General features: G+C 44.3%; 1 protein-coding gene across 5 annotated transcripts in view; it reads left to right on the top strand.

Annotated features, from left to right (window-relative positions):
- Positions 1-19307, top strand: part of SORBS3 (sorbin and SH3 domain containing 3) — a 131868-nt gene that overhangs the window by 48227 nt on the left and 64334 nt on the right. For all 5 annotated transcript variants that reach the window (XM_061593340.1, XM_061593339.1, XM_061593344.1 and 2 more), the window contains exons 2-5: positions 4427-4534; positions 7462-7722; positions 11665-11782; positions 14236-14468. In XM_061593340.1, the coding sequence (XP_061449324.1) occupies positions 4490-4534; positions 7462-7722; positions 11665-11782; positions 14236-14468 (657 nt within the window). In that variant the 5' untranslated portion in view covers positions 4427-4489. The remainder of the gene's footprint in view (positions 1-4426; positions 4535-7461; positions 7723-11664; positions 11783-14235; positions 14469-19307) is intronic.

Raw genomic sequence — 19307 nt, forward strand, 5'->3', positions numbered from 1 at the left:
AAGATGCACCTTGTCTGTCACAGGGCATTACTGACCAAGGATGCTCCTCCCAACCCTCACCGGCCGCAGATCGAGCCTGCACCGCCGTTGTTGGTGGATGGAGAGGAGGAATACGAGGTGGAACAGATATTGGACTCGAGGAAGTGCCGCAGCCGCCTTCAGTACTTGATTCATTGGAAAGGGTATGATCCATCCGAAGATTCATCAGAAACAGCGGAATACGTGCACACCCTGGCTTTGGTGAGAGAATTCCATGCGGTTTAACCTGCAAAACCCAAACCTCGGGGTGGGGTTAAGGCATGGAGGGGGGGATGATGTTGAGCCTCGGCTCTCCCTTCAGGGGCAGGAAGGGGGGAGGCATGAGTTGCAGGTGCCTCAGCTGTCTGAGGGCACGGAAGAACCAGCAATTATTGAGTCTGAGCAGGACCTTGGGAGGGGAAGTGAGCTTGAACTTGAGCCAATTCCCACTGATAGTGCATCTCAGAAGCAGAGAGTGCACCGCCCCCAGTTGTCGCAGAGGAGCCATTGGGGGAAGTTCAGGAGACTCTGCCAACTCCTCCCCAACCATGTGTGGAGTGTAGCTAGGGATTATAGTGAGCCAGTATAGATGTTTCTTATGAAGCGCAATGCCTTCGATGTATCCATTACTTTAATAAAACGAGATTTAATTGCACCCATGTTTCAGTCTCTTGGTTCCGGCTCTGGACGGGACAACTACGAACCAATCCCTCTGTAGCACCATAAATCCAGCTTAATGGTGTGACGCTGGAGAATGTCGGTCATTTTTCTTATCTTGGCAGTCATCTCTCTGTAAAAACTGATATCATTGCTGAAATTCAGCATTGTCTGAGCTCTGCGAGTGCATCATTCTCCCGAATGAAGCACAGAGTGTTCGAGATTGGGATATTCGCAGGGAGACCAAAATGCTTATTTACAAAGCCATTGTACTACCGACCTTACTGTACACCTGTGAAACATGGACCATCTATAAACGCCACTCCCAACTTCTTGAAAGATTCCACCAACTCTGCCTCCGGAAAATTCTGCAAATTACTTGGGATGATAGACGGACAATGATCCTCCAACATCAACTTTGCTGGAGCGGCCATGTTGCCTGATTACCGTCTTCCAAAGCAGCTACTTTACTCCCAACTTAAGGATGAAAAATGGAATATCGGTGGACAGCAAAAGGGGTTTAAAGATGTTCTCAAAGCTATTCTAAAAAAATGAATATTACAAACAATATACTCGTACAATGTGGTTTTGGAGAAATAGCCTCACTGGCCAAATTGGGCCCCGTGCTGGGCCTAATTGGGCCCATGGGTCTGAGGCATGCCTTTCCCAATTGAGGACATATAAAGTTGTTGCATAGCGAGTCAGGCCATGCCATTAGTCTATCCAGCTCAGCGTTGTCTACAGTGGATGGCAGTTAGGGGCCTTTCTTAGCTCTGGTTGAACATGCTGGGGATTGAACCTGGGACCTTCTGTATGCACAAAGACTATTCTGCCGCTGGCCCTTCTGTTTCCTTCATCTCCTGTCAATCCAGAGGAGATTATTCTTTTCCACTCTTGAGCCTTTGCTTCCTCCCCTCCTGCCAAATCTATTTTTATGCACCCCCACAAAAATGCACCCATGGCGCAGCACACACTGTGTAGAGTGTTGTTTGGGACTGACTTATTAATACAAAATGATTTGCCTTGCCACAGCTGCTATGAAAGGCCAGAACCAACATATACACAACCAGGGGCCAAACAGTAAAGCTCTCTGTGGGTGCTGCACCAGTTGTGGAAAGGAGACTTTGTTTCCCTAATGCCTAGCAGAGAAGAGTGCTGGAATTACATAATAGCTGAATCTGTCCTGCGCCAGTTACTCCCTAGAACTGCTTCAGGAGTTACAAGCTCCTTTGTACCTATGTGGCAGAGAGCCAAACCTTTGCAATGGAAAGAGTCATTCATCCTGCCCCATCTATTACTTCTCCAGGAATGAGCCTGCCCTCATTGTGAGATTATCTTCGGACAGAGCCTGCCCTACCATAAGGCAAAGTGAGGCAGCTGCCTCAGGTTTATTTATTATTTTTAACACAATTTATATGCTGCTTGATGGTAAGAGAACCTCTAAGTGGTTTTTAAGAAACATTACAATTATCAACTAAAAACAGTTAATAACAATTAAAACATTTAAAAGACAATTAAAAGAGCTAAAAAGAGATTGAAACACATCAATATCTATGTATCTGGAAAGGCTTGTCTAAACAGAAATGTTTTAAGCAGGCACTGAAAAAGGATATTGTGAAGACGACTTTCATGATGTGAATAGGCAGGGAGTTCCAAAGGTTGGCAAATGCTGAGAGGGTGAGCAGAGGTGTATGTGCCAAGTGGCCTGCTGAGCTAACCTGCCGTCTTCAGGTGCAGTGGAGGATGCCATCCTGTTGCTAATGCCAAAGAAGGGCTGCATACAAACTAAACATTTCTAGCACATGGCTTCCCTCAAAGAATCATGGGAACTGTAGTTTACTCCTCACAGAGCTATCATTCCCAGCACCCCTAACAAACTACAGTTCCCAGGATTCTTTGGGGAAAGTCATGTGCATATTCATGTCTAGGAAATGGTTATTACAATCTTGTGCATACAGGGAGGACCTCTTAAGGAGGGGATACATCACTTCCTTCTTTAATACAGCTGGGATAATCCCCTTTTGTAGTAAGGCATTGATTGCTCCTTGAATCCACCCAGTCAATCCACTTCCGCCAAGATCTCACAATCCAAGAAGGGCAAGGGTCGAGGTCATGGCTGGTAGGCTAAATGCTTTTCAAGCATCTTGTCCACATCCTTGGCCTCAGCCACTGAAACTGAACCCAAAGCAAGGCTAGACTGTGCCATAGACACCTCCTCCAGCCAACTCGAAATAATTATGGTATCAAGGTCAGCCCGGCTGCTAGCTAAGAATGATGGGAGTTGTTGTTCAACAATATCTGGGAACTCAAGGTTGGGGAAGGCTGCTTTAAATATTAACTCTAAAGATAGTAGTCGTACCTGATTCTCCTGCCTCTCTCATTTGATGGATTATGCATGCTTTGAATGGTGGGCACAACACTGTGACAGTTAGTCCCAAGATTTACTATATCTGCATCATGTCAGCAGTGGTGTGTGCTGCTTGTTTTGTTATCTATTTGGAGCATTTCTGCCGGTCTCTTCAGCCACAAAGACTCCTGCAGTGGTTTATATACAATCAGTTAAAGCAAGGCAGTACCTGGCCACAGGTTTACAAACCAAAAGACACAACACAAAGGGAAACAGGGATGGGGAGGGAAGGGGGGGGGAAAGGTAAACTTGCAAACCAAAATAGTAGTTCTTATAATGTCCAGGTTGGAAACAGTTCAGGGGCAGGAGGATCCTCTTTGAGCCTGGTCTTTTAGCATAGCTGATGGAATGAGCTTTGCTTTCCATTTCTCCCGCTGAGGCAGCCAGTGGGAATGGCTGCTAACAGATGAGTCTTGCCATCCCTCTTCCAAGGTTCCTTGCCTCACACCCACCTTTATGAGTTTTAAGTGCTAGGATAAGACCTTTTTAATTGCCCCAGGTATTTAGTGCATAACTTTTATGATGCTCCTCTTGAGTAAAATACTTTGAGTATTGTCTATTGCTGTTTTTACAGCTCGCCTGTTGCTTTTATTGTTTTATAGCAGTATGATTTTTTAAGAGATTTTTTGGACAGTGTTCTAACAGTCCCATGTTTTCTTTACAATCTTAAATACAGTACACCTATGAGAGCCAGTGTGGTGTAGTGGTTAAGGTGCTGGACTACAACCTGGGAGGCCAGGTTTCAAATTCCCACACAGCCATGAAGCTCACTGGGTGACCTTGGGCCAGTCACTGCCTCTCAGCCTCAGAGGAAGGCAATGGTAAACCCCCTCTGAATACTGCTTACCATGAAAACCCTATTCATAGGGTCGCCATAAGTCGGAATCGACTTGAAGGCAGTACATTTACATTTACATTGAGGTTTGGTTGTTTTGGTGATATGTTTAATATGTTTTTAGAGATGTTTTGTTTTATTATATTTTAAAAGTCTGTTTTTAAGATGTTTTAGAGTGTTTTTAGTGTTTTTGTGTGCCACCCTGGGCTCCTTCTGTGAGGAAGGGCAGGATATAAATTTAATAAATAATAATAATATGCAAATTTCTTGACATTTGATTAATTAATTTACCATTTAAGAAGTAGGAGATAAATCAAACATTCCATCATTGTTTGGCAATCCTAGTAAAGTAAAATGAATGAATAAAAGAATGTGTGGAGGGGGTGATGGTGGAATGGGGAATACATTCCTGACTCTGGAGCTGCAAAGAGGATGGCCTGCAGTGCAATTCCAGGTCCCCCAGCATGTCGCCATCACATCTCTCTCTCTGTCTTTCTCTCTGTATCTAGAAAACGCAACTCTGAGCTGACGACTCCCTTTGCGAGTGACACATCTGCATGTGACAAGCACTGATGGTGTTTCAGAACTCCGGATCTGGGATGCTTCAGTCTCTGAATGTGAGCCTCTGATATTATGCTTTAACTCATGATGATATTGTTATCAGTAGCATTAATATTATTTTTACCAGGACTGTGTCTGTCTTTAAATAACAGGAAATGTTTCTGAACAAATTGGTCTGGCATGTGGAATAAAAATCCCAGGGGAGCTGCTGATGCCTCTTGTAAATAACAGCAAAAATTTAATCCATTGCTGGCCGAGGCACTGGGACTTCCAGTCAGGCATTTGTCTGGGAGCCAAAACGAGGTATTCCCCTCTCATATTCCCATGGATGAGATAATGTGACGTTCAGAGCCCTGGGCAAGGGATGATGAGCAGAGGAATAGCTAAATTGGAAGTGCTGCTGGCTGTCCCTTGTTGGACAGGGAACACACCAAGGTGAGACACACAGAGCAGACCATAGTTCAGTGATAGCCAGCTAGTCAATAAAATTATTTGTTAGAATGCATTGGTCATTACAAAAATACAAACAGTGTAAAAGTACATTGTAGCACAGGTGATCCCCAGGACATGGGAGCCCATTGTACTATTAAATTCCATCTGATCCATTGAGCTGCTAAGGTGAACATAGAAACCTTTTATGTAGAGTATTTATCCCCATCCATCAATAGATTTTTTCTCTGTTATTCAAAAAAGAAACTCTCTGGAGAATTCCTTTGAGAAATCTGTCCCTAGGAAAATTATACAGGGAGCAATACAGAACATAATGAACAATATTTCCCAACTCTCTCTAGCCACCGATACACAAATAACCAACTAACAAGCCCTCCTTGCTCTCTACTGCTGCCTCTTCCAGGAACTGAACCTCGTCCACTCAGCATGCAAAGCAGGTTCTTTACCACTGAGCTATTCTGAAGATATAGGTGTGGGGAATCATTGGCCCTCCAGATTTTGCTGAATGACAGTTTCCATCATCCAAAGCCATTGGCCATGCTTGCTAGGGTTGATGGGAGTTGTAGTTTATCAACATCTGGAGGACCAAAGTTTCCCTACACCTGGCCTATATCTTCAGCATAGCTCAGTGGTAAATAACCTGCTTTGCAAGCAGAATGGGCGAGGTTCAATTCCTGGCATCTCCAGTCAAAACAATAAGGTAGTGGGTGATGGGAAAGACCGACAACCAGATAGCCACTGCCAGTTAGGGTGCACAGTACTGGACTTGATGGACAGACTGATTGATGTAAGTGGTATCCCATGTTCCTCTGCCCCAGTCACCAGAGGCAGCCTCCATAGGCACCACTCCCAAATGCGCCTGTGCAGTAGAGTGGCCACGTGATCTGGTTTCAGAGGGCAGTCTTTTGTTTGAAGGGTTGTTGAGGACACTTGTCTATTTGAAGGAGCCCTCTGTTTAGAGGGCTGCCTGGTCCAAGTCTAGTTGAAAAATAAGGAACTCTTAAGAGTGGGGAGCAGGAGAGGCCTTGGGGCTGCCTGTCAGTAGTTAACATGCAGACTGAGCAGGCACATCTAGGGCACCTGGTCACAGTCTTCCCCATTAAGGTGAGATGTTGTGTTGTATTTCTATTGAAAGTATAGTAAAGTATAGTAATTATTTCAAAATTTGCACCGATGTATAAATTAGTTTGTGTACATTCTATGCAAATATGTGCCTCCTTTTGTCTTTTTTTTTGTGGTGAAGCATTTCCTTTTTCTTGGCAGTGCATAAGTGCCCATCATACAGCACAGATCTGTGTGTATTCCCTTTATCAAATGTCTAATTTCAGAATTGGACACCCTATGCTTTATATAAAACCCTAAAATCAACTTTCTAGCCCTTGTTTGAGATTTAAAGTGGGAGGCATTATCTGCCTTAAAGCTTAAATACTAAAGGGAGACTTCAGGAAGCGAATCCAGCCATACCTCTCATAGCACTCTCTTTCCCCCTATGGTCTGTGGTTCTTGTCCCTCTCTGACCTTGTTACACCCTCCTCCCGCTTCCCATTAATATACTTCTTTCTTAAATTTGCTTTTGATCATCCAAATTATGGCAAAAATATTCAAAAAATATTTTCTTAATATCTGATTATTGCAGTCTGGAAATGGAGTGAATTTATGCATGTTTTCACAATTTAAATCATATTTCTCCATCTGAATATAGTATAGCATTGCATGAGGAGATGCCTGGATTTTAATCCCTCTCGGACATAAAGCTCCCTGTGTGTCCTTAAACAAGTTGCTATCTCTTAGGTCACCCTACTTTGCAGGGTTGTTGTGGAGATAAAGTGTGATAAGGAGAGTCCCACGTGTGCTATTCTGAGCACATTGCAGAAAGAGTGTGATACCAACATGATAGACAGACAGATGATAGAATGAACACTTCTTGTCAGAACACTAATACCAATATTTTATTCTTTTTATAGCCTCCCTTTGGCACCATAAAATAATTTTCTGGGATAATCTAGAATGACCAAAGTTCATAGCGCATCTGTTGATTGATGCAAATGTACACAGATACACACATCCTTACTGTGGTGCTATTGTTGCTAATTAACAGGCAGTGAATTGGGCATGGTGTCCTGCATTGTGTTGCCAAGAGTCACACACAGACTTTCATGGCAATTATTAAGTTATTTCAGTCTTAAAGGCTCTCCACTAATACTAATAGTTCTCCATTGTTTACAATGCAGCCCTTTCTAAATCCTCTATGAAATAATGAATATTGACATCTCGTATCATTATCTGTCAAATATACATATTCTGTTTCTCAGATAATTGAGCAAATAAACCTTAATATCTTTTTTTTAAAAGACCACAACCATTTGGAGGGGACATTTTTCAGGGGAATGTTGGTTGTTAGCTTGTTTTGGTTCTAGTTGGAACTCTGTGAAGGCTTTAGAAAGGGTTTAACTGGCAGCAACATGTTGCCTCAGCATTTGTGTGATTGTATATGCTAGGCCTAAAGTATCTTTCCTTTTCCCAATCCTTGCAGGATGCATCATATGCTGAGCATCACCTTCATGTCCATGGGAACCATTTACCATCTCCTTCTGTACCAGGAAGGCCTAGTCTCACCTTTCCACCATCTCACTGCAGAGCTCCAGGAATACCTGAGGCAACTCTGGGCCTCAGTCTGGATGATTTCATCCCATCACACCTCCAGAAAAAATCATCTTTTGTCAATAGCACGAATCCAACATCTCCTCAGGCTACATCTACTCCACAGACTGTGAGGGCTCCTTCGAAGCGCAGAGTGAGTGACCCATTATATATTTACAAGATGTCTTACCTGCCCTTCTCACCATAAAATCCTATGGATAGTATACATCAATACTATCATACAATTATAAAACAGTTACACAATTGTAAAAAGAAGACCATTCCAACCAAAAACAGAGCAGTATAGATTCAACAAAAAAGTGGGTCCCGTAAAACAAAATACCTTAACTGTCAAAGGCCATGGTAAAGATGCATATATTCAGTGTACCCATCTTACCTTTAAAGCACATTCAAATGATCTTCCCCGACACAACTCCCAAATAATCTTTTTTTGGTCTAATTTGCCCAGACAGCAAGTATGTGTTTCATTGGATAGATAGCTTGGTACTCAGTGCAGGAAGACAGCTGTGAAGATTGTTATTCTGAATACTGGAATTGCTAGTAGCTGTCCTGGCTCCCCCATCAGCGTCAGACAAGGGTCTCTCAGGTTGGTTGTGGCCACTAGCTTTAACATGGGATAGAAACATAGATCAGACTACAGATCACACAGAATTAAGATCACTGTAAGGCACTACTAGGCATGGCTATACAAACAAAGATGTGGTTGCAACACCTAATACTCCCCCTGGATCCCCCTGATGAAGGATGGGGTGGGCACACTACTTGCGTGGGACTTGTTTCCCAGCTCAGCACTGGGCAAGCAAACAGACACTCCTGTGAATAGGCTGACTAATGGGATGAGTCTGTTCACTCTGTACAACCTCCAGCTTGTCCATGGTGACTGAGGGGGCACAGCTTGACCAGATCATCATCTGGCTCCACCTCTGTTGTCTCTCCTGAGCCGGAGGCGGTTCCACAGCAAGAGGCAAGACTAGAGGCAGAACAACCCCTTGGAGGTGGGATGGGGGGATGGAACGACGACTCAGTCCCTTTCACTGCATTGTACACCTGCTTGGGGGAGGGGCTGTTGACAGACACCTCCCCAATATCTTCTCCCGACGCTCCCAGACCACTCTGTCCCTCCCCTGGATCTCAGATCTCCTCATCACGTCAGACCAGTACTGCCAAGAGTTCCCTACAGGGTTCATGACAGTAGCAGTCAGCAGGACGGGGGCGCTTACCTGACCTGCCATCACCTGCATTGCTGCTGCTTACTAGGAGGTAGAAGAGAAGGGGTGAAGCGGTGGCAAGGACAATGCAGTGCAAATGTGAGTGGTCAGGTGAGTGCTGCTGCCCTGCCAAATGCTACTGGTAATTGCTTAAACAGCCTTAGGACAAAACTGCACTCAGTAGATATAGTTCAATTTAATTTATCACCAGCTTTTTCTTAAAATTGCAAGCAGTGTCTGGAGGCTTTGATTAGGAATGGAGGAAGGACAAGTAGAGAGAAACACTTACTATAACACTTACTATGCCAGAAATCTTTCCTCTTAAGGGGCCCTCCAGCTACTTTTTCCCACGCATAGGTGAAAAGATACAGAAGGCTTAAGGTGAAACTAGACTTGAGCTTAATTGTGTGAACATGCACAATTTTTTGTTTTGTAAATAGCAGCCCCAGTTTGGATGAAAGGGAGGGCATCAAAACTGCAGAAGGTAGGAAGATGGAATCTCTTAGAGGTTAACCCTTAAAGACTTAGGCTGTCTACACACTCCCATTGAGCCACAATCCATATCTGCGCTGTCATTTTTTATGAACTACTGCATTTTTATACATTCCACCACAAAACAGTTTAATGCTATTTTAAATTAGAGTTATTTTTTTAATTATATCTGTCTATATTTATTTATTTATGTATTATATGCTTTTAACTTTGGTAGGTTTTAATTGTATCTGTTTTTTATCTGGAAGCCGCCGTGAGTTCCAATTTGGAAAAACGGCGGGGTATAAATAAAGTTAATAATAATAATAATAATCCAAATTGAGAAAAATGACTTACCTGCTTTTTAAGCTAGTAATGTGTACACAGCCTTAGACCCCACCACAGTCCCAATGAAAATGACCCACACACGGACACAACTATTTACATTGGGAAAGGAGCTTGCACCGCTGCCCAGGCTCTTCATTTACAAAATGCTATTTAAATATAAAAAAATTGTGCCAGTTAATTTCATTAATGCAGTTATATCTAGTTTGGTCCTAAATCAGCCCAGCTGCCCATCCTTTCTTAGCTGTTCCTGACTGCAACTTCCAGTGTCTGCTTGTCAATTCACAAGAAAAGTTGGGGAGAAAGTTACATGTAATTCTGTACAATGGTAGCTTGGCCTTCACACACTGTTTCTGATATAAAAGTAACTTTTGAGGCAGAAAACATGAAATGCTAGATAGAAAGCCCAAAAGATACATTTGCCTGCCAGTATTTGTTCAATAAAGAGAAAGTACACAGGTGTTTCTCAAAGGAAGGGGGGAAGGAAATCCTTGGAAATAATTAAACATGCAACCCTACAGGTTTAATTGGATGTGCTAACTTTGGGCTACAGAGTGGGGAACCTGTTGCCCTCCAGATGTTGCTGGACTACAACTCTCATGATTTCTGACCATTGGCCATGCTGGCTAGGATTGATAGGAGTTATAATCCAGCAACATCTGAAGAGCCACAAGTTCCCTACCCTTGGTATAGGCAACTGTGCTGTGTGTTGATTCTCACAGGTTACTTCATCAGGGCCAAACTAAATGATAGGAGAAAGGGCGGAAGGCATTTAACGTGTCTTTTTTAAAAATGGAAATAGCCTTAGTGGAGGGGTCCAATCAGGATTCACACTGTGGCAACTGAAGTGGGTGGCTTAATCCTTTTCCTATCCACCAGGGTCCCAATGGAAATCACTCCCCTGAAGCTGCCCTCCCTTCAGGAAACCTTCCTTTGACAGATAGTAAGACTGTTTGATTTAAGCAGTGCCTCTGGAAAAACTAGTTCAGATACAGTTAATATGTATTTGTTTTTAAGTCAGGTTGTTTTATAACGGGGATATAGGGAAGTATACTTTAGATTACAAGGCTTTAATAAAGTCATTACTATGTATCTTGAAGCTTCTCTTAGGTCCCTGTACCTCTGCCTCCCTTCTTTTCCATAACAGGACTGCAAACCCCAGGGTTCTTTTAAGCCTGTGTTCCCTAAACTAAGTGTCTAAAGATCATCTGACCTCTTATGTACTCAGTTGAGCACTGTGCTGTGCAGGTGAGGGCCTCCTGCAAATTCCATCTTATCAGGAAATTTGGTCTGTGCAATATAGGAACCAGGCCTTCAGTGTTGTGGCACCTACCCTTTGGGATTCACACCCTTTAAATATGAGTCAGGCACTGTCCCTGTAGGTATTGGTGCCTACTGAAGACCTTCCTTTTTCAAGAAGCCTTTTAAGTAGTGATCTTTCCCAGTCTGCATCTGTATTGGATTTTTTTTAGATGTTTTACTTGTTTCATCACTAGTATGTTTGCCACCCTGAGCTCCTTTGGAAGGAAGGGTGGGAAATAATAATAATAATAATAGGTTAAATACTGCTGATTGCGTTAATGATTTTTTTTTTTGGTGGGCCGGGGTGGGTTGTGCTAGTGCATTGGTAGCCATCAAAACAACACCCTGTGGTACCAAATTCCATAGTTTAATAATGTGTTGTGTGAAAAGGACTTCCTTTCATCTGTTCTGAATCTAATCCCATGTTCTAATGTTATGAAAAAGGAAGAAAAACTTATCTCTGTGTACTTCTTCATACCATGCCAAATTTTATACACGTCTTATCATTCTCTTTTCTTCTAAACTAAAAAGCCCCAAAAGATAAATTTTCCACCCACTGAAGATGACAAGGACAAATCTTATCAATACATGGGCTGCTGAATCTTTCAAGGATAATTTCTATGTAGAATATGGGGAGCCTCATTTTGATTAGAACTCTTCCTCTGGCTCAGAGTCAAACAATCGGAATATGCTATTGCTTTTAAGACTGGCTTATACTAATGGACTTGTGTTGTGTCCATCCCCTAAAGGTTCCAGTGATTCGTAATTGTGGTTCTAATACCTTGAATTTTGAGTTCCATGACACAACCCCCCGCACTGTGTACAATGGGATATCCCAACCATGGAAAACAACCCAATGGAGCTCAGGTAAATCTGGCCAAGAATGGAGTATATAATAGATTCTCTTTGGCAAGAAGAATGAACACCTTGTAGCCTTTTGCTTTCCTTTCTTCCTGTTGTCCAGTTGCTTGAGCCTTTGTGTTCGGTTAAAACCATACACAGCTTCCGAAACTCAGCTGTCGCTCTGCTCTCAGGGTGTTGCTAGGGGTGAGGCTATGGGACATGGGTTCAGAGGTTTGTATCCAGTGCTAGTCTTACCCAGAGTAGATTTATTGGAATAAATGGGGTTAATTTCAGTGGGTCTACTCTGAGTACGACTAGCTTGGATAAAACTCCAAATCTTTATCCAAATGCCTCAAGTGTTTCTGAGCAGGTAACGATGGTGGGGAAAATTGAATTGCAGGGGTGGTCTTGGTAACTGGATAGGATATTAATTCAGGGAAGGGGAATTAATTTAAGATGACTTTGCCTAGTGATGAGTTGGGGATAATGAATGGGACTAACTGAAGGGGAATTGAATTGATTTAGAGCAGGATCTCTTGGGATATTAATTGGGAGTAAATGAATTGAAGAGGAATAGATTTGGAGTGATCTAGGCTAGGGTACAAATGCATTGAATAATTTATTTGGGCTGATTTTGGGGATGGAAAATTAGTTGGCTTGCCACTTTTGACATTTAGAGCCAGTATGGTGTAATGGTTAGAATGTCAGACTTGAACCCGGGAGACCAGGGTTCAAATCCCCACTCAGCCATGAAGCTTGCTGGGTGACCTTGGGCCAGTCACAGTCTCTCAGCCTACCCTACCTCACAGGTTTATTGTAAGGATAAAATGGAAAGGAAGAGGACCTATGTACACCACCTTGAGCTCCTTAGAGGAAAGGTGGGATATAAATGACATAAATAAATAAGTAAATAATTTAAATGCTAAATGTGTATCTATATGTATAAATGAGCATGTACAAATTTGTAACTGTGGGCCCACACCCTGAATCTGTGGGTTATAGCCAACTAAGTTTTACTCAGAGTTGACCTTTTGAAATTAATGAACCTTAGGTAGTCATGTTTGTTAACGTCAGTGGGTCTACTGTGAGTAGGACTATCAATGAATACTACCTAGAATTTTGTTGCACCTGTAAAGACCAACTGAATTATTATGATATACCTTTTCATGGACTAGCTTGATGCAAGTTTCCCCAACAGTTAAATCATTTTATCTTAGATATGGACATTAATTTCAATTGGTCTTCTCTGAGTAGGACTAACATTAGATACACCCCTTTATTAAGTACCTAACAACGCCTCTACTGTGCTTCCAATAGTAGAGAAACAGACATCCCATGAGGCTTTGATTATCCTTTGGATGTAGAATCTAGTCACAGGAGTAATGGCCAGCTTGTTCATTCAGTAGCATGTATAAGCCTCACATCCTGTCTGTCCCTGCCCTCCTTTTCCCTGCTATTGGTGCCTCCCCTTTTAGACCAACTGGTTGGGGCAAAATTCCCATCTGTCCAGTGCTGCTCTGGTGAGGGTGAAATCAGAACTAGGCCTATGTCTTTGTTTTATGCTGGTCACTGACTGTAACAATAAATTGATTGATTTGATTATTTGAAGTAGGGTTAATTTTTAGTGGTAAAGACATGGAGTATGCCAACCTTGTAAATTAGTCCCCACCCACCCAAAGTTACTAGCCTGCAAAAAAAAAAAGCAAAAAACCCCACCCTTCTGCTTTTTATTCATGAGAGGGGCTGGCTGAGGATGAGTGGAACACTGACCTTCCTTTACCCATTCCTCTTATAAATAAAAAGCTGGCAAGTAAAACGTTTTGCATGCTACAAGCAAGCAGTCTCTTCCTCCTCTATCAGTGCACTTGATTTCTATGCCGAGCTTTGCCTCCTGGGAGCCTAGCATAGAAACTAAGTGGGCTGGCAATGGAGGGATGGAATAATCTGCACCTCTCCTGTCAGCCCTCTCGGTTTCTATGCTGGGTGGAAAGGAGGAAAAGCATCCTCCTCCACACCCAGCACAGAAACACAGTGGAGGAGGGTCTGAGTGCTCCACACCTCTTCCGGCAGTCCTCTCACTCGCCCTGGTGGAATTCTGGTCACTTATGGCAACTAGGCAAGTGAATAAAAACAAGACTGGGTTTATGCCAGAGAACAATTTGCCTCTTATTCAGGCTAGGATCCATTATTCCCAACACTGGACTAATGTGAATACTAGAGACTCTAGCCTGAGAACTCATAAGAACAGTAATTGCTTTATTCAGTCATTTCAAGGCCCATGTAGCCTAGCATTCCCTTTCCAAGAGCAGCCAGCCAGATGCCTCAGCTTGGAAATTTGCTAGCTGGGTGTGGTGATAACAACCATATATTCTTTATCCTCAGTATCAGCTCATTGGAGGTATAGCGATGCCTCGAAATATTTGGTTATCATATTTAGTATGTTGCAGGCACCATAAACTGCCCATATCTCTTTGCAGCAAATAACTGGTATCCAACCTGGCCTGCTAAAGAAGTTAGACCACTGAAATCACAAGCAGCACCTATTCTCCGCCCAGGTGGTTCAGCCACTGGCACAGCTGTGAATGGGACAACACAGCCAGGCTGGTCGGCCACCTGGACAAAAGATAGCAGGAAGAAAGAAAAACGCTGGGTGAAGTACGATGGGATTGGACCAGTGGATGAGTCAGGAATGCCCATCGCTTCACGATCGGTGAGTCCTTGGATGAAGTGAATGTAAATAGGATGCAAAATTCCCAGCTCTTTCTGGCATCCTCTTTCCTCTTCTATGCATGTCTAGCATAGTATCCGTAGCCAAGCTGACTTGGGCTGGGAATCTCTTGGGGCCTATTTCAAGTTAGGGAAAACCAGGCTGGTTCTGCAATTGGATGAGAACCTCTTAAGGATAGTTATCCAAATGCTTTATTAAAGGGAACAATGTGGGTGGTTGACCTGAAGTTGAGAATGCTCCCAGCGGCCTCTATGAACTTGTTTGCAACAACAGCTGAAGCACTAGGGGACTGAAGAAGACCTGCCCTGGGAGTGAGTATCTGAGCATCTGGGTGCTTGCTGCTCGCTCCTTTGGGTTGTTGTCCCTCGAGACAGCTGAAGTCCCTGGTAAGTGCTGCAAGGACTGGGACCCCCTGCCTGATCCTGGCTCCAGAGAGAGGCTGCAGTCAATCTTGCAGTCTCTTGCATCAGCTGCTGGCTGGGACAGGAGGCATAAAAGCCCAGCTGCCCTTGGGTGGTGGGTCTGCCGCCGGCGGGGTCACCACCGAAGGGGTTGCCCTTGGGGAGCCCCTTAGGGAGTCCTACCCCCTTCTATTATCTTTTCTTTTCTTTTTCTTTTTAATTTGTTTTCTGTTAAACCAATCTAGAAAAGATTGGTGGTGGGGAGGGCGTGTGGTGCATGTGTAGTTCCTGCACAGGGTGAGAGCCTGTGCAATGAACTGAATGATAGGAGAAAGTTGCCAGATGCCTTCAGAGTGAGAGTCTGTAACTGGCAGAAGGCTGGCCCTCCCTGGGTGTGAGACAGGAGGGGGAGTAGATGGGCCCTATGTGAAAACGTTTGAATGGGTGTGACTGTTCCCAATTCTCACAGAGGCCTACTGGGATAATTGGCTCCCGCAGGTTTTGTTGGTGGGCTCGTGTTGGGTCCATACCAGGTGTTTAGGAGGAGTCAGTACAGAGGAACATGGGTGATGTCACCCCAATTTCAGTGATCATGGGTAGAGGGAAATATAGCCATGGGGATATGGTGAATTACCATAGAAGACAAGGGCAAGACTATCTACGCTTGTTCCTTGCTGCTACTCCTGTCATGGATGGGTTCCTTGTTGCTCATCTGCTGTGCCCACTGGCCTGTGTGTGTTGTTGTTTAACGCCAGATCGGTACACAATAAGACCACTGTCATCCATTGTGGATGAAGGTGCCGATTTGGTATGCATTACCGAGACCTGGGTGAGTGAGCTGGGAGGAGTTGATCTGACCCAGCTTTGCCCACCTGGATCAGTGCAATACCGGCACAGGCTGCAGGGATGGTGGGGGGAGGAGTTGCTGTGGTCTACAGAACTTCCATCTCTGTCACCAGAAAACCACTCTGTCTTGGAGCTGGCTGTGAGGGCTTGTACCTGGTGTTGGGCCGAGGAGACAGTAAACTAGGGTTGCTGCTGGGGTACCATCCACCCTGCTGCCTGGCAGCTTCTCTGACCAAGCTGGCAGAGGCCATCTCGGCTGTGGTAATGGAGGAGCCCAGAACGATAGTGCTGGGTGATTTCAATGTCCATGTGGAGGCTGCCTCTAGTGTTCTTGCTCGGGACTTCATGGCCTCCGTGATGACCATGGGACTGTCTCAAGTTGTCACTGGCCCAACACATAGGGCAGGGCACACCCTCAACTTGGTTTTTGCTCCAGATGGAGAAAGGGGTGGTCTGGAGATGGGGGGGTAGATGTCACCCCATTGTCATGGTCAGATCACTTCCTGGTGAAGTTTACACTTATGGCTCTGATCCTTCCCTGCAGAGGTGGTGTCGGAAGGCAGAGCTGGGGTCCCAATCCCGGGGAGCTGGATCCCGGAGAGTTGGGAGAAGAGTATTCGGATGGATGGCAGAGGGAAGGGGGAGGAACTTCCCCCCTTTGGAGCGAAGACGAAACAGAGGAACTGCCAGTGATAAGGTCGCTTAGCAACGGGGAGCCTGAGCCCTCCCTGGACATTCTCACGCCTCCCCCTCTTTCAGGCTCAGAGCAAGAGGGGAAAGAGGGAGGGCTGCTCACAGCCGAAAAGCAGGGAGGCAGTTTACCATCAGCCCCTCCCCTATCCCCCATCCTGGAATCGGAAACTTCAGAAGAGGAGGGGGTGATGCTTCCCCCCTCACCGCGCACACGCAGACAGCTGAAAAGACAGGAGAGAAGGGGGGAAGGCGGGCAGTACCTGAGGGGCAGTTAAGGAGGAGCGAAAGATTGCGCGCCCGTTTGGCCCCTTCTTAAAGAACAGGCGGGAAGAAGTCCCTTGCCCTGTCAACTTTCTCCCAATGCCGCAGGACCTGTATCCCTGTATTGCTTCATGAGAAAACGCAGTCTTTGTTTGGACATTACCCTAATAAAGCACAAATTAACTACAGCCGTTGGTCTGGTTCCTGAGTCACATCCTGGGCCTGACAGGTGGTGGACAGATTAAGATGGTCCACTCCTGGAGCCTAATGGAATCCACAGGATTCCTGAATGCCCTGGGGGAATTCCCAGTAGATAGAGCAGGTGACCCTGTTGAAGCCGTTGTCATGCTGTGGGTCAGTGAGATATGTCTGGCTCTCGACACTGTTGCCCCTGAGCACCCTCTCCGCAATTGTGGAGCCCGGTTTCCAGCTTGGTACACCAGTGAGCTAAGGGCAATGAAACAGGCTGGACGACGGCTAGAGCGTAAGTGGCGAAAGATGTGCTGTGAGGCTGATCGGGCACAAGTAAAACATCATAACCATGCCTACTGTGTGGTAGTGAGGGCAGCGAAGAAGGCCCACTTCTCTGCCTCCATCGCATCCTCAAGTAGCTGTCCAGTGGAGCTTTTCTGTATTGTCAGGGGTCTGTTGACACCAACTCCAGGAAATTGAGTTTTAGACCTTCGGAGGCCCACTGTGAATTGTTTGCAAGGCACTTTAAGGGTAAAGTTGCTCGCCTCTGTAGCAGTCTTCATGCCCCCTCCACATCTACTGTAGTCCCCAGTTAGTTGGTCCAGTGCAACGTCTGCTGTTACTTCTTGGGAACGGTGTCAGTTGATGCGGCCTGATGACATAGACAAGGTGCTTGCTTTTCAGTGCCTTTTGAAGACTTTCCTCTTTCTACAAGCCTTTTGAGACCTATCCCAGTCTGTGTATGTGTTGGAATTGCTTTTAATATGTTTTTTTAAAAAGATTTTTTAAGATTTTTTTTTAAAGTTGTTTTGTTAATGTATTTTAAGGTCTGTTTTTATGATGTTTTGATGTGTTTTTAGTGCTTTTGTTTGCTGCCCTGGGCTCCTGCTGGGAGGAAGAGCGGGATATAAATCAAATAATAAACAAACAAACAAACATCTCCCATATATGGGCAAACACTATGAAAGCCATTCCATAAAAAGGAAACTATATTGGGCTGGTTTAGAGTAAATGCATGGTTTTGTGCAAACCATGGCTTGCAAACTGGGAGCCAGCCGATCTTAAGAATGGTGTTTCTTCTTCCACTTTCTACCCTCTCCAGTGCAGATTTGCCCCTCTCTTAACTTGTCAGCTTTAACTATGGATTTAGCATGATATCAGCACTGCAGCTGCTAACCATGGCTAATGCTAACTAGAATTCCCATCTTAGCTTGGATTTGAGCACAGATGCAATGTACAATGTGAAACCATAGTTAGAGGCAAACCGGTGCAGGTGGGATTAGAGATGTGAAGGTGTGGGGAAAAACCAAAAAATGGAGGGGGGGATGGGAAAACCCGTATTTCCCCCCGAATTTTTCTGGCTTTTTTTCTGGGCCTTCACATCTCCAGGACAATTTGCACCAGAGAGAGGAGGAAGTGGGAAGAACCGTAGACCTGAGTTGAAATTTCTCAGAATACATTTTTCTTAAAAATATTTTTTCATCCCCCTAGCAAAAGAAGGCCCTGTTTTTAATATTTTCCACCAAAAAATATTTTTTGTTGCTCCCACACATCTCACCAAACCACATGCCCTGGACATTGTTGTTGTTGTTATGTGCCTTCAAGTTGATTACGATTTATGGCGATCCTATGAATCAGCGACCTCCAATAGCATCTGTCATGAACCACCCTGTTCAGATCTAGTAAGTTCAGGTCTGTGGCTTCCTTTATGGAGTCAATCCATCTCTTGTTTGGCCTTCCTCTTTTGCTAGCCCCTTCTGTATTTCCCATCATTATTGTCTTTTCTAGTGAATCTTGTCTTCTCATGATGCGTCCAAAATAGGATAACCTCAGTTTCATCATTTTAGCTTCTAGCGACGGTTATGGTTTAATTTGTTCTAACACCCAATTATTTGTCTTTTTTGCGGTCCACGGTATGCGCAAAGGTCTCCTCCAACACCCCATTTCAAATGAGTTGATTTTTCTCTTTTCTGCTTTTTTCACTGTCCAACTTTCACATCCATACATAGAGATAAGAATACCATGGTCTGAATGATCCTGACTTTAGTGTTCATTGATACAATTTTGCACTAGAGGACCTTTTCTAGTTCTCTCATAGCTGCCCTCCGCAGTCCTAGCCTTCTTCTGATTTCTTGACTATTGTCTCCATTTTGGTTAATGACTGTGCCAAGGTATCGATAGTCCTTGACAAGTTCAATGTCCTCATTATCAACTTTAAAGTTACATAAATCTTCTGTTGTTGTCCTGCCCAGAGTGAGAATCATGAAACAGAGGCAAGACTGCAATTAATTCCTGTTTTATTAGAGTAAAATCGAAGGCAAGGCATCCCAGATTTTGCTAACTAGCTCACTGTAATCCCTAACTAGACTACTCAGGCTTACTCTGCAGCATGTAAGGGGAGTTGACTCAGCACCCTCATCAGGGGGCG

Source organism: Rhineura floridana, chromosome 12 (assembly GCF_030035675.1).
Source record: "Rhineura floridana isolate rRhiFlo1 chromosome 12, rRhiFlo1.hap2, whole genome shotgun sequence".
NCBI classification, from domain to species: Eukaryota; Metazoa; Chordata; class Lepidosauria; order Squamata; family Rhineuridae; genus Rhineura; species Rhineura floridana.